Source organism: Cheilinus undulatus, linkage group 9, assembly GCF_018320785.1.
Source record: "Cheilinus undulatus linkage group 9, ASM1832078v1, whole genome shotgun sequence".
NCBI classification, from domain to species: Eukaryota; Metazoa; Chordata; class Actinopteri; order Labriformes; family Labridae; genus Cheilinus; species Cheilinus undulatus.
Window position 1 is genome coordinate 49,115,030 of NC_054873.1, and position 15,712 is coordinate 49,130,741.

Here is a 15,712-nt window from a genome sequence, read left to right on the forward strand (position 1 = left end):
GTTTCAGACAGAAGCTCAGAAAAAGGTGACGTAGTCCTGAGTGTACGGGACAATACCTAGAATATGGTCTACATGAACTCTATCTTGTCACAACACATCATGCCATACTTGTGTTCACTATCATTAAAACACAAGATATGACATCAGAACATAAGGAGGCATAAACTGATCCGCTGCTGCATCACGTTCAGCTTTTTCTACCTTTAATTGAGGCTATTATCAGCTTGATATCCAGCAGAAATTAGCTGTACCTATATCAGCTGTAAAAACCAGCCTATATCACCTGTTAATATCAGCCTATATCAGCAGTAAATATCAGCCTATATCACCTGTTAATATCTGCCTATGTCAGCTAAAAAATGGCCTATATCAGCTGTAAATATCAGCTTATATCACCTGTTAATATCAGCCTATGTCAGCTAAAAAATGGCCTATATCAGCTGTAAATATCAGCCTATATCACCTGTAAATATCTGCCTATGTCAGCTGTACAAAAATGGCCTATATCAGCTGTAAATATCAGCCTATGTAAGCTGTAAACTATGGCCTATATCACCTGTTAATATCAGCCTATATCAGCTGTAGATATCAGCCTATGTCAGCTGTAAATATTTGCCTGTATCAGCTGTTAATATCTGCCTATGTCAGCTGTAAATATTTGTCTATATCAGCTGTAGATATCAGCCTATGTCAGCTGTAAATATTTGCCTGTATCAGCTGTAAATATCAGCCTATATCAGCTGTAAATATCAGCCTATGTCAGCTGTAAATATTGGCCTTGATCAGCTGTAAATATCAGCCTATATCAGCTGTAAATATTTGCCTATGTCAGCTGTAAATGTTGGCCTATATCAGCTGTAAACATCAGCCTATGTCAGCTGTAAATATTGGCCTTGATCAGCTGTGAATATCAGCCTATATCAGCTGTAAATATCAGCCTATGTCAGCTGTAAATATTGGCCAATATCAGCCAAAAAAAACGGCCTATATCAGTTGTAAATATCAGTCTGTATCAGCTGTATATATTGGCTTATAGTAGCAGTAAATATTGGCCTATATCAGCTGTAAATATCAGCCTATATCATTGGTAAATATCGGCCTATATCAGCTGTAAATATTGGTCTCTATCAGCTGTAAATATCAGCCTATATCAGATGTAAACATTTGTCTATATCAGCTGTAAATATTGGCCTATATCAGCTGTAAATATCGGCCTATATCAGCTGTAAATATTTGTCTGTATCGGCTGTAAATATCAGCCTATATCAGCTGTAAACATTTGTCTATATCAGCTGTAAACATTGGCCTATATCAGCTGTAAATATTTGTCTTGATCAGCTGTAAATATCAGCCTATATCATTGGTAAATATTGGCCTATATCAGCTGTAAATATCAGCCTATATCATTGGTAAATATTGGCCTATATCAGCTATAAATATTTGACTGTATCAGCTGTAAATATCAGACTATATCAGCTGTAAATATTTGTCTATATCAGCTGTAAATATTGGCCTATATCAGCTGTAAATATTTGTCTATATCAGCTGTAAATATCAGCCTATATCAGCTGTAAATATCAGACTATATCAGCTGTAAATATTGGCTTATATCAGCTGTAAATATTGGCCTATATCAGCTGTAAATATCAGCCTATATCAGCTGTAAATATTTGTCTATATCAGCTGTAAATATTGGCCTATATCAGCTGTAAATATTTGTCTATATCAGCTGTAAATATCAGCCTATATCAGCTGTAAATATCAGCCTATATCAGCTGTAAATATCAGCCTATATCAGCTGTAAATATCGGCCTATATCAGCTGTAAATATCAGCCTATATCATTGGTAAATATTGGCCTATATCAGCTGTAAATATCAGCCTATATCAGCTGTAAATATCAGCCTATATCAGCTGTAAACATTTGTCTATATCAGCTGTAAACATTGGCCTATATCAGCTGTAAATATTTGTCTTGATCAGCTGTAAATATCAGCCTATATCAGCTGTAAATATTGGCCTATATCAGCTGTAAATATCAGCCTATATCATTGGTAAATATTGGCCTATATCAGCTATAAATATTTGACTGTATCAGCTGTAAATATCAGACTATATCAGCTGTAAATATTTGTCTATATCAGCAGTAAATATTGGCCTATATCAGCTGTAAATATTTGTCTATATCAGCTGTAAATATCAGCCTATATCAGCTGTAAATATCAGACTATATCAGCTGTAAATATTGGCTTATATCAGCTGTAAATATTGGCCTATATCAGCTGTAAATATCAGCCTATATCAGCTGTAAATATTTGTCTATATCAGCTGTAAATATTTGTCTATATCAGCTGTAAATATTGGCCTATATCAGCTGTAAATATTTGTCTATATCAGCTGTAAATATCAGCCTATATCAGCTGTAAATATCAGCCTATATCAGCTGTAAATATCGGCCTATATCAGCTGTAAATATCGGCCTATATCAGCTGTAAATATCAGCCTATATCATTGGTAAATATTGGCCTATATCAGCTGTAAATATCAGCCTATATCAGCAGTGACTCTTGGTCTATACCCATAGTAAAAATTGTCCTTCACATATTTGACTGAAATGTTTTCGTTAATAAATGTTTTTGCATATCAGATACTGGAACAAAAAATGCAATGCCATTAAATCTTCCCTCATTGTTTCTGTTCACACTATCACACTATTTAAACTCACGATATAAAATGAGCTGGTCAGTAATTGTGATAACAATATATAATGGTAATAATATAATAATTAACAATAATATGATAATAATAATAAAATTAGCCATTGTGCAGGGCATGCATTCTCCCTTTAAAGCACAGCGAGTGTCTGAATGTACCAGATGTTCATATTTTAGGTGGATATAAAAGAACAATAAAAAGAGCATTGTTGGGTTTAAGGGTCTCTTCATTAAAGGCTGATCCTTTCATGAAGGGACACAGGTTTTGTGTTTGTTCCAAATGATCTAAATGAAAAAACTGTTAATGTAAGAATGCTAAAGTTGGGTTAGTGGTTGAGATTAAAGTTTAGAAGAGGCTGATGTGGTGTCTAATAACTGAGAAAAGAATTAGAGGCCAGTGTTATTTTACTCAACTGGAGATGTCCTTATATCTCTATTAGCCCTTTCTTACCTTATTACACCTGCTCAGACTGGGGTTTGAGGGTCTGCAGCAGAGAAGTGATGTACAGCTTCTCTGTGGAGTTGAACAGAGTTGATAACAACCCTCAGAGGCAGACCCAGGCTGTGGAGGGTCGTCCTCCTGCAGCACACGCAGAAAAACTCCCTATATGGAGAACAATCTGCAGGCTGGGACGTCAGTTAAACCCCCACAATACGGTGCAAATAACGTGTTGTTGGATGTTGTCTTAAAATCTCTTAATGTGGCCGAGAATGGAAGCCAAGCTCGTAATCAAGTGACATTCCTGAGGCTGCGTTCAGGATTGATTGGTTATTTGGAGGCCGTGTTTAGAAAGCCCGCCCCCCCCAGTGCAGCGTGGGACATTCTCCACTCAGACAGTTTGTAGAGCTGTTGTCTTTAATTACGGTCAGGCTGTAAAAAATAGAAACGCAGACTATATGATTGTGTGGTTGTTTTTTTCACTTTCAGCCCCAGCGTGGGTACGATAACCATCACTGTAGGAAAATAAATAAGGGGGTCTCTGCAGCATTTTTGGCTCTCAGTAACAACAAACTGCATGTTGAAGGGTATGTGCATACATTTTCACTCTAATAAGGGTTGTTTATTCATTTCAGGGCCTCAGATATCAGCATCAATGACTTTACTATTTATCGTTTTCTGGATTGTTCACCAGTCTGGGCCATTGATGTGAAAGTCATTTATCAAGAACCCTCTGAGGATATATCTACTTTGACTTAAGGAGGACTTAAAATGAAGGATCAGATTTTAGAGGTGAAAGGTCGAGGTCAGTGAGACGCAAAATGTGCATACAACATTCAAGAAGTTAATGAGGGATTGGTGCAAAATTTGAGACTGTAGCTTTGCAAATTCATTTTGCAAAGCTACGTAAAGACACATGCAGTAGTTAGTAAGGTCACAGAGTAAGGGCCTGTGACCTTACTAACTACTGCATGTGTCTTTATGTAGCTTTGCAGTAGTTAGTAAGGTCACAGAGTGAGGGCCTGTGTCCGTAGACTTTTTCACCCTGGCAGCTTTTATTTTCATTTTTAAACCAATGTAGTCCAGCGTTCTGAGCGCTCAGCGTCCTTGGCAGATGTTTATGTCACAGCACTTAAAGCGCTCCCAATTAAAAACAGTTCAACTTTTGGAACAGCGCTGTGCTCGTCAGTGTTACTTCTCCCTCACTGGCCAATCACAATTAAGAAAGGACGGGGCTCCTGACAGTAGTGGAAGAGAAACTGACCTGACTCGTCTTTTTTCTAGGGTAGTTTTCAGGTCAGCAGCAGCTGCCTGTGCCAGGACAGGATTCCTTTATCTTCTTGTTTTCTGTGATATTTCCTTGAAATAAAGGAATGTGAAGCACACAGGGCTGTTTTAAAACAATGCTGCAGATCCTTCTGAGGGAAGCAGGATCTATTTTTTGTAAGGTAGCAACAAGGATCACTGGTGAGAAGCACTCTGAAAGGGTGAAAAAGCCGGCTGTAGACACAGGCTCTAATAAATCTGCCTGGCAGTAGTTCTGGTTTTCTCAATAATTCACCTAAACATCCTAAATACAAAATCTTATCCTCATAGATCTTCAAACCTTCCTTAAGCGTTGAACACTTAAATGAATATGACACAAGACAAAATCAGCACAATGTTGCTTTTTTATTTATTTATCATCAAATTTCTCCCAGATGTGGAGAAACGGGTCTATTCCAGACTTGAAACTGGGTCTTCACAAAAGAATGTAGACCTCTAAACACAGAATTATTTACATGAATGTCAAATTTATCTCTCCATTTTAGCCCGACTGCTTGCAGAGGAGGATCAGACTTTTCTGCTGTTTTCAAGCTTTAATAAATAAAAGAATTAGATAGTAAAAATTCTAATTCTTTTAAACTTTTTATACACTTGTTTTAAAATGATAAAGCTCTTTTGTTATAATCATTAAAACTTTGGAGAAGTACCAAAGCTTTAATGAAAACAAAGATCTTCTGTCAAATTTTTAACTAAGAGGGGAAGAATTCTGTCTAAACTGCACAACAACACTAAAGACACGTAAATACTGAAACTCTGACAGTGTTTATGTACAGTTTAGACAATCTGACATGATTTAACAATCTATGTTAATGGGTATTATTCTTGATTTTTACTTTGAAAGACCTGTATCATGACAACCCTGCAACCATGTGCCGCTTTCGCTCATTGGGTAGAGCAGGCACCCGTATACCACGGTTAAAGTCTTCAAAGCACTGGTCATGGGATCAGTTCCCAGTAACGGTGCATGTTTGGTGCATGCTCCCACTCTCTACCCCTGTATTTCCTGTCGCTTTCTGCCATTCTATCAAATAAAAAAACAAAATAATCTTTAAAAAATAGTTAGACGTGCCTATTTTTGGGAAGTTACTTAGGTTTTTATGACACTAGACCAAGGCACCCAATACTTTGAAAATTTCTTGTTTCTGTTTGCAGAAAATGCTGCAAGAATCCTGCAAACCTGTCGTAATTGCACGCTTTTATTGTAGCTGAGAGTGTAAGTGCTTTCTCTGTTTCCCCTGGTGCAGTTTTTGGTTGAAAATATGACTTTTTGATGCTGTCAGCAATTAAAATAACATTGAATGGTTTGAAAACAGCATCAAGAAATATCAAAGTCTCAAATATTTGCAACCCTGTGTCCTTTATTCCTCTGCACTCAGTTTATCTCCATAAGCTTACGAAGCTGCATTGATTTCTGCACTGAGGCTATAAATCAGCGTCTCACCTTAAATGGAAACTAATGAACCAGTAGGTTGTAAATTAATGAGAGCACCTTTAGAGTCCTGGTTGTTTTCTGCCATATATGGTCATTTTCCTGTCTAATGGCTGCACATATAAACAGATAAAATGTCCGTGCATGTGTGTGCGGTCAGAGAGAGGTAGACTGAAGCTCCTTAAAACACTGTAGCTCTGCGTCTGCTCGCTGGGAACACTGACTCTGGACCATCTGTGACAGCTGCTCTATTAAAGCCTCGCTGATGATCATCAACAGGATCATTAGCAAGATAATCTGCTCCCCTGTCTGACACCCTCTCATATTTAGTCCACAGCTGCTTAGAATAAACATATTAACATAGAGGAGTGTACACAGTTCTGGGTTTGGATTGGTTGTGGCTGATAACAGAGGTACCTCATATCTAAAATGTTCTCTCTCTCTCTCTCTGTCCTTCAGCTCTCGGCAGCAGCCCGGCTTGTGAGCACAGCGACCCGCCCAGCGTACAGGCGTGTCTGAGTCGAGCAGGTGGTGGGAGGTCCGACAGGAACAGAAGAGAGGTCAATGGAAGAGTCCCTGGCAGCAGGCCGGGTTCACAGACTAAACCACAAGGTAGGTATTGACTCACAACGATCCAGCCCAAACACAGCCCAGTGGACACAATACTATCAGAGCGTGATTCATTTGTGGTCAGTGAGAAAATATTGACAAGCTCACACATGTTGCCTGTCAGAGCGACCTTTCTCCTGCTTTAATGCTGACTCTTTGTGTTTAATTACTCTGTAGTTCTCTCGAACAGTGGTTCTCAACCTAAACTAAGAGGGGGTCACCAAATGTCTTAAAAAACTAAGAATATTTTCTAAATTACACTGTTGCCACTTTATACCAATTTTACCAAATGTAAGCACATTTTCATCACTTTTTAACATCAATTTTTGACACTTAAAACCAATTTTTGTCATTTTTATACCCTTCCTACCACTTTTCTCTGCCTGCTTTTGTCACTTCTAAACCACTTTCTGCCCACCGTTGCCTCATTATTGCCCTATTAACCACTTTTTGCACCCCTTTTTGCCCATGTTAACCACAATTATCCCATTTTTGCCAGTTTATATCAATTTTTCATCCCAGTCCACCCAACTTTTTTGCCAATTTAATCCATTTTTGGTTATTTTTTTCCACTTTTATCTAATTTTTGCCATTTTTAACCCATTTATGTTCTTTAAAAATCAAATTTCAACACCTTTCCCCCCTGTTTCTGCCATTATTAACAATCCGTCCATCCATCTTCCTCCGCTTATCCGAAGTCGGGTCGCGGGGGCAGCAGCCTAAGCAGGGAAGCCCAGACTTCCCTCTCCCCGGCCACTTCGTCCAGCCCCTTCCGGCGGGATCGCATTCCCATTATTAACTAATTTAAGCAATTTTTCACCCATTTTAAATATTATTTTAACAAGTTATTTTCGTTTTAAGAAGGGCTATCTACCACACAAATGAATAGAAAGAGGTATTTGTTTCTTTGATAAGAGTGTTGTCATTTCGGTCAAATATAAAATGTGATTTTCACAGCCTAACTTCACAATGGACCATGATTTTGCTGACCTCCATGGGCCCCAGGTTTGGCTGGGTCCCAGAAACCTACCCTCTTATCCCTCCTTATGGGCAGCCCCCGGGGTCCTGGGTCTCTGGCATCTGTATTTTAGGGGTCACTGGCAGAAAAGGTTGAGAACCACTGCTCTAGAAACATTCTATGTAGAAACATTCACTTTTTTTACACGTTCAGCCATTCAGGAATAGTCACAGCATGTATGGGAGGAAATATTCAGATCACTCAAAGTCCTATGACTCTGATCGTCAACTGGCGGCTCGGGGGCCATATCAGGCCCCCCCAAAGCTTCCTGTCCGGCCCCCAAAAGATCAATAAATTTAGTAAAGGAGCAAAAGAAGATGTTGTGGTTTTAAGAGTATCCTTCAGCTTTAAATGTCTGCAGCTGTTAAATCCATTACAAAAATGACTGACATTGAAACAGTTTTGGACTGACTTAACATTTGATATATATTTAAACATTTAAATATAAAAAACATTTTTGGTCAATTTTAAAGAAAGCGGGTTAAGGGTTGCAGAAATGTTGCCAAAATGGCCAGAATGAAAAGGGGTTAGAGAGTATCAACAATGGGTGCTAAGTGGCAAAATGGATTGTGGAGTGACATAAACAGACTAACATTTGCAGGAAAGTGTGCAGGAATGTGCCAAAAAATGGTAAAAGAGGAAAAAAGGGGCAAAGAGTAATAAAAGTGGGTAAAAAGTGGCAACAATGGTGCAAAAAGTAATAAAAAGTGGTCAAAAAGTTGAAAAAATTGATAACAGCATGCCACAAAAGGGATAAAACATGCAGGAAAAGTGGTTTTAAAGGGGTTAATGAATAGCAAAATTTGGGTTAAAAAGACAAAAATGGGAAAAAGTATCAAAAATTGGTTAAAGGTGGCAAAAAATAGAGCTAAAATAAGTAGTGAAAAGATGTTAAAGAGTGGCACAAAGGGGCAATAACTGTCAGGAATGATGCAAAAAGGGGTAGAAGAGTTGTAAAATGGTTGGAAGTGGTAAAAATTGTGCAAAAAGTAACGGAAAGGGGTTAATAAGTGGCACAAATAGAAGAAAAGTGGCAAAAAATGAAAAGAGTGACACAAAGGGGGTTAAACATGCAGTAAAAGTGGTTAAAAAGGGGTTAAAGAGAGTGGCAATAAATTGGTTACGGGGCAAAAAGAAATGAATAAGAAATTAATTAATATTGGTGCTAATTCACAATTGGGGAGGGTCCAGCCAGTTCTGTTGTCAGACCTGTCTCCTTGACGCCTGCTGCATTCTAGATAACAGGGATAGATCTCACTGATAATGACTGAATGTGTCCTGATCCAAATACTACTGCAATAATATTTCAATCAGACCAAAATATTTATTTAATTTTCGTTTTATGTGAAAGTCCTGCCCCCAGAGTTTCTGTCTAGACTAAATCTGGCCCTTGTGGAAATGTACTTGATGACCCTTGCCCTGTGAGAAGTCTTTGACCAGTTTATGAAACAAGCTGAAACTGATCTCTGTTAGAGCAAGCAGGACCACCAGCAAATTGTTCTGCCAACATTTAAAACCATCTGTTGTGAGTATATTATAAATAACTTCTCTGTCATTTTGCATTACAAAGAAGGCTAAGCCCTGCTAACCCACCTATACTAGCACTTGCCTGTATCTAATAGACATTTTTATATTATTATGATAAATTATTATGATTCTATGTACTTAAACAGGCAGACGCTGAATAGAGCCAGTCATTGGTGAAGCATCATGGGTATCTCCTCAGATTTAAGTATAAACATGTTTGAACTAAAAGCATAAAAAAAAAGCTTTTTCTTGAGCCCCTTCGTTCCTTTGTTTTGATTTGTTTGTGAAGCGTCTTTGAGTGTCCAAAAAAGCACTATATAAGTGTGATGTATTATTATTATTATTATTAGAAAGAAGTGAAGCTTCTGATTAAGAGACTCCATTTAAGTCCAAGTATGTAGTTTTTTTCCTGAAGTTCAGACCTGAGGAAATCTACAGGTTTACATTATACAAGAGAAATAATCTTCATGACTAGAGACGGTGAGAAAACCGCAGTGAAACACTGAAAACAGGAACACTGTTATGTAAGCCGGCTGTGATCGGTGAACCTTGAGCATTGTTCTCTTTTATCTGAGGTGAGTAAATCATTGAACACTGATAAGAGCGCAGACAGAGCTCTGTTCTCTCTGCTGCTGTTAATCATAAGGCAGAGTCGATTAATGGCGGATAAAGTTAAAGCTGCTCTGTTTCTCTGAGCTGGAGTTTTAGGATATTAAAGACTGTGCTGTTCTAGTTTGGGAGCTTCTTCTGCCCCCTTCAGGTCAAACTCACTAAACTGCAGTGATGAGAAGAACAGTCCAACCTTCCTCCTGCTAATTCTTTTCTCCGTCTTCTCCTACAGTGCCTCCAAAGCCGCCACATCTCCAGAGCCCGGTGACGGAGCCTACCTCTCCGTGGGGCCGCAGTCAGAAACCACTGTTCAGACCGGGTATGGAGGAGGGAGGGGGACATGGAGGAGGAGGAGGAGGAAGAGGGGCTGCAACCAGAGAGAGAGCCAGAGAGAAACACTCCAAAGTGTCGGACCTCATCAGCCGCTTTGAGGAGAACAGGTAGGAGCTCTTTAGTCCATCACGGTGTTTGTGTTTCCTTCACAGAGAGAGAAAGTTCCAGCTTTGAGGGTTTGGAGTAAAACTGCTGATTGTCCAGGCCTGACCTCCTTCATTAGTTACTGGGTTAGACAGCTGAAGATGTCCTGTGATTTGACTAACTTTTATTGATACTCCATTAAACTGATTCTCTGATAAACCTGGGATCAGGAAAAGAATAACGACAAAGATGGGATAGAGTGTATGAAGATAACTCCAAATCTCTAAAAACCTGTCCTGTCCTCCTGTGGCTCATCAACAAAGTGCTTGTTTTACTAAAAGAGGGAAAACTAGACGTGCTATACTGAAAAGAATGACAGTGATAAAGTCAGAGGCAGGATAAAGGAGGAGCTGGGGTGGAGGAGGGTTGCAAATGCAGCTTGCAGAGGGAGCAGCAAAGAGAAGCCAGGCTAGAGCAGTTTAAATAAGACAGCCTTAGTGCTGTCAGCCAATAGTGTGCTTAGAAGCAAGTCAGCTGGCCGTTAGCTGATAAGGGCTCGCCTGAGATCAGCTGATCTCAGTTATGTGGCAGTGTTTGACCTGCCTGAACTAACACTAAACACTTCATTTATATACCTATATTTATTTATTATTTATTTAATAGTTTGTTTGACAGGGGCTATGCAAAACCAACCTGTTAAGCCAGAGTTAGCTATGAAGCTAATTTTCATCTGTGGTCCCTGGGCAGGAGGGAGTCAGAAATATAAAATACAAAAGATAAAAAGAAACATGCTAGCATTGAAAACAACACATTTAAAATTACATTTCATTGTCTCTAAGATTGAAGTATTCGGAGGATTTAATCAGTGATCACATGATGGTTTTTCCCTGAGCCATGATTTCAGATAACACTGCGTTTGTAGAAGGTCCCATCAGTTAAAAGAGTAACCCAGTGTTGAAGGATATATGTAAATAAGCACACTTAAAGAGCTAACTAGCATTACATCATGATGTGTTCAGGGCCGGCTGGGAAATTTAAGGATTAGAGACAAAACTATCAATCAACAACAATAAATGATCTTGTATTTGAAAAAACATTTTAGCATTTGTATTCATTTAAGACCTTTTGGAAGGAGGTTGCAGCATGATTCCTATTTTAGCTGTCATTTATTTTATTTATTTATTTATTTTATTTAAGAAAAAAAGCTAGGGAGGCCTGAGAGCCTGAACTGTCCATGCTGGGGTTAAAAATGTGTACAAGAGAAGTTTCCAAGTTCTAAATCAGTGTTGATTTCTTTGACTGAAACTATTCATTGGCAGCTTTTTTCCATGAGACAGACTAGAGTAAGACTAGACAAAAACAGATGACTAAAACTGACTAAAAATAAGTTTAGTTTTCATCAAGATGACTAAAACGAGACTAAACTGTAATTTAGTTTTCAACGGACATTCAAAATCTGTGGTATTTCTCCACTGTGGGTAAATCTGTCAAAAACAGTACATCTGTATCTATTCTGCCTCTCAGCTGTAGAAAGCAGGGACCCCAAGTTTGGCAGAGAACACGCTACCATGATTTGGTACCAGATTTAGGCAAGAAAATAAATGCTTGGACTAAAAGTAAAGACTTAAATGTGAGGACTTGGGGAGCAGGTGGCCTAGTGGTTAAAGGCGCTCCCCATGTACACGGGCGGCAAGGGTTCGAATCCGGCCTGAGGCCCTTCACCGCATGTCTCACCCCCACTCTTGACCCTGTTTCTGAGTCTATCCACTGTCCTCCTCTGTCTAATAAAGGCACAAAAAGCCCGAAAATAAATCCCAAAAAAATGTGAGGACTTTTTCTGGACTAAAACTAGACTGTTTTTAGGAGAGAGGCCGTCAGATGGCCCAATCAGAGCAAACAAAGAGCAGATTTAATCTGATATCAGAAATATTCCTCAGTGAAAGTCTGATTTAAAACAGTATTAGTCACTCATGTAAGGAGGTTAAATTTCTCCACACACGTCACTTCAAAGCTTTTGAAACCAATCGCCCTCACTCACACTTTTGCAATCACAGTGACGGAAAACTCTGTCTTTCCTAACGTTTCCTACTGCCGGTTATTTCAAGGAGTAAAAGCAGAAGTGCCTCGATTAAAGCCCCGAGTCACTGATAGCACCAGAGCGGACAGGACGAGCAGAGATTAGCGGGGGAAGTGTTAGCGAGGGGATGAAAGGAGATTTGTACAGGCGAGGGGAAACGCAGCTCCTCATTCAGTGGTGGGACAGGACTCAGGGTGGTGAGATGAAGCCCAGGAGGAAGAGGTAGGTTCTCCTCTCTTTACACTAAGGTTTGAGCTTTTATCTCCAGCTGGCATGCTGGTTCAGGCGTCGTCTTCTCAGACTTTACCAGCCGAAGATATACAGCCTGATGGAGGAGCAATTAAGAACGTTTGCAGGGCCTCTCTGTTGTTTTTGTACATTTTCCAAGCTTCCTGAGGATCCTTTAAAGACTTAAAGTAGGTTTTAAACATGTCAGGTCTCAATAATCATTTTTTTTACCTAAAGAGGTCTTACATTTTAGGTTTGACGTTGGTTTTATAACAATCACAGCAGTGTTTACATCAGTGTGAGACAGGGAAATTTGGCTTTAAGATGTAAAAAAGATGAAGCTTTCAGCAAAATATGCACAAAAGCTTCTAAACTTAAAATCCCACATGAAATCCAATGAAGCAGCAAAGCCAAATGGTGCAGAAAATGTATTAATTTTCTTTTTCTGGGTCTTTAAAAAATCTGATTTTATAAAAATGCAGAGCTACCCAAAATCTGGTACAAGTCCTGCCAGCTTTGATTCTAGCTGCAGCCTCCTTTCTCTGTCAGAAGTGACAACAATGACTGAGCTGCTCCTACAGCAGAGCCCTGAAATATCTGGTCTGCAGACGTAGCATGCCCACTGCCTTTACAGCCTCATACTCCATCTCATCTCCGGCCTGGATCTCTGACAACAGCGTTAGAAAACCTAAGCAGACTCCCTGGCTCTCCTCCACACATTTCTGAGCGCTGAATCGAGGTTAATCAGAGAAATCGGGTGTCATTCAGACCCCGTGGGGCTGTGGGGATTAGCCCTCTAGTGGCCTGGGAAGAGAAAGAAGAGAAAGGCCCGCAGCTTGAGAGAACAGAATTAGCCTACTAATCTGGTTCACATGGCACTCTGCCGCCTTAAAGGCACCTGGAGGACGCCACATGGAGGGCGAAGCCGCTCTTAATTCAGGCTGAGTTAGTCCTGTTTGAAAACACAGAGCTGGACTGGAACACTCTCTGGGTTATTTATACCTAAAGAGGAACTGCTAGGCTGCACAGTAAGGACTGATGTTTGTTTATGTGGAAACAGCATTAAACCAAATCCACCAATCAGAGTCATTTATACTGAGGAGTTGGACCATGTGTATGGTGGTTTACATGTGTATATCTGGATTTTTTTCTGCAAACAAAGGCACAATACCACAATGATCCACATGAAAGCCAAGCAGGCTTTGACTGTTTTGTCCTGAGGAGTCTTCCATCCATCCACTCTGACATAAAGTCCAGATCTGTGGGCTGCAGTGATGGTTGTCCTTCTAGAACACTGATCATCAACTGGCGGCCCAGGGTCCAAATCAGGCCCCCCAAAGCTTCCTGTCCGGCCCCCAGAAGATCATTAAATTCAGAGAAGGAGGAAAAGAAGATGTTTTAAGAGTATCTTTTGGCTTTAAATGTCTGCAGCTGTTAAATCCAAAAAATGATTAATACTAAAATAGTTTTAGAATGACTCAACATTTTATCTGGTTTTACAGAAACTCACTTGTCAGCCATTATAAGTAAAAAAATTTAAAAAATGGGGTACTGCCCGAAGTGCTGCAAAAATGGCCAGACTGAGTGATAAAAGGGGTTAGAGAGCGGCAAAAATAGGTGATAAGGGTCAAAATGGCTCATTTATTGGTACAAATTTGAAGGAAAAGTGATGAAAAGAGATTAAAAAGTAGCAAAAATTGGCAAAAGAGGAAAAAAGGGCAAAAAGTTTCAAAAATGAGTTGAAAGAGGCAAAAAATGGTGCAAAAAAAAGTAATGAGGAGGGGTGACAAAGTGGCAGAAATAGTTGAAATGTGGCAAAAATTGACACAAGAGCGGCACAAAGGGGATAAAATATGCTGAAAAAGTAGTTTAAAGGGGTTTAAGAATGGCAAAGATTGGGTTTAAGAGGAAAAAAGGGGCAAAAGTATCAAAAATGGGATAAAAGTGGCAAAAATGGTGCAAGAGGGGTCAAATTTGTAGCAAGAGTAAATACAAGAGTGGCACAAAGAGGAAAAAACATGCAGGAAAAGTGGTTTAAAAGGGGTCAAAGAATGGGGAAAAATTGGATTAAAGGAGAAAAAGTATCAAGGTGGGTTACAAATGACAGAAAATATAGTAAAAATAGCCTGGCAAAGCAGTGAATAGGGGTTAGAGAGTGGCAAGATGGGCAACAAGTGGCAAAAATTGGTTTAACAGTGGTAAAAATGGGTTGAGACGGGCATAAAATGTTGCAGAAATGGCCAAATGAAGTAGCAAAAAGGGGTTTAAAAGTGTCAAAAATGAGTTAACACTGGTGCTTAATAAGATTTAGGGAGGGTCCACTCTCTGAGAATTTTAGGGGCCCAGCCACCTGTCTCCTTGTGGTCTGCTGCATTATAGATAACAGGGATAGATCTCACTGGTAATGCCTAAAAACGTCCTGCATTTTGAAAGACAAAGCTAATAAAATAATATGTTAATCAGACCAAAATATTTATTTAATTTTTGTTTATTTGAAAGTCCGGCCCCCAGAGTTTCTGTTGAGTCTAAATCTGGCCCTTGTGCAAAAATACTTGATGACCCCTGCTCTAGAACTTTGTCCCATCTCCGCTCAGGATCTCTGGAGCTCAGTCAGAGTGACCATCAGGTTCTTGGTCTTACCAAGGCTCTTCTACCCTGATGGCGACCAGCTCCAAGAAGAGTCCTGGTTGGTCCAGACTTCTTCCATGTGAGAATTCTGGAGGCTACTGTTCTCTTGGGAACCTGTAGTCTTCCCCAGCCTGTCAACAATCCTGTCTCTGCAGCTCCTTTGACCTTTGACCTCATGGCTTGGTTTCTGCTCTGGTATCATTGTCAGCCGTGGTCTTCTATAGAGAGGTGTGTGCCTTTAATTTAGCGCAGGTGGACTCCAATCAAGGTGTAAAAACATCTCAGCAACTATTACAGAAATGGGAAGAAGCTGAGATAAATTCTAAAGTGTTTTTGCAGAGGGTATACTCGTGTCAATGGGATGTTTCAGGGTTTTTTTTAGTTTTCATAGATTTGCAAAACTTTCTAAAATTATGTTTTCATGTTGTCATGATGGGGTACTGAGTGTAGATTAATGAGAATAAAAATGATTATTTTTGACTGAAAGCAGCAGGATAAAACAGAACAAAACGGAAAAAAGTAAAGAGATCAGAGTCCTTTCTGAGTGCACTGTTAATGCAGAAATGCCAGAACTACAGACTTTGATATGACGCTGGTATAAAACAACCATAACAACAAAAATGGAAGTCCTAAACATTCAATATTGGCCATTTTTTAAATTTCAGTTGTCATAAAAAGCAGACAACTTCCCA

The 15,712-nt window shown here is 39.4% G+C and overlaps 1 protein-coding gene across 8 annotated transcripts in view; it reads left to right on the forward strand.

Moving 5' to 3' along the window:
- The window catches only part of fgd4a (FYVE, RhoGEF and PH domain containing 4a), a 139,853-nt gene that overhangs the window by 99,590 nt on the left and 24,551 nt on the right, over window positions 1–15,712 (forward strand). For 7 of the 8 annotated variants that reach the window (XM_041795388.1, XM_041795391.1, XM_041795389.1 and 4 more), the window contains 2 exons: window positions 6,367–6,519; window positions 9,903–10,110. In XM_041795388.1, the coding sequence (XP_041651322.1) occupies window positions 6,367–6,519; window positions 9,903–10,110 (361 nt within the window). Of the gene's footprint in view, window positions 1–6,366; window positions 6,520–9,902; window positions 10,111–12,222; window positions 12,387–15,712 lie in introns of those variants that run through there. The other variant, XM_041795395.1, reaches the window with a different exon arrangement.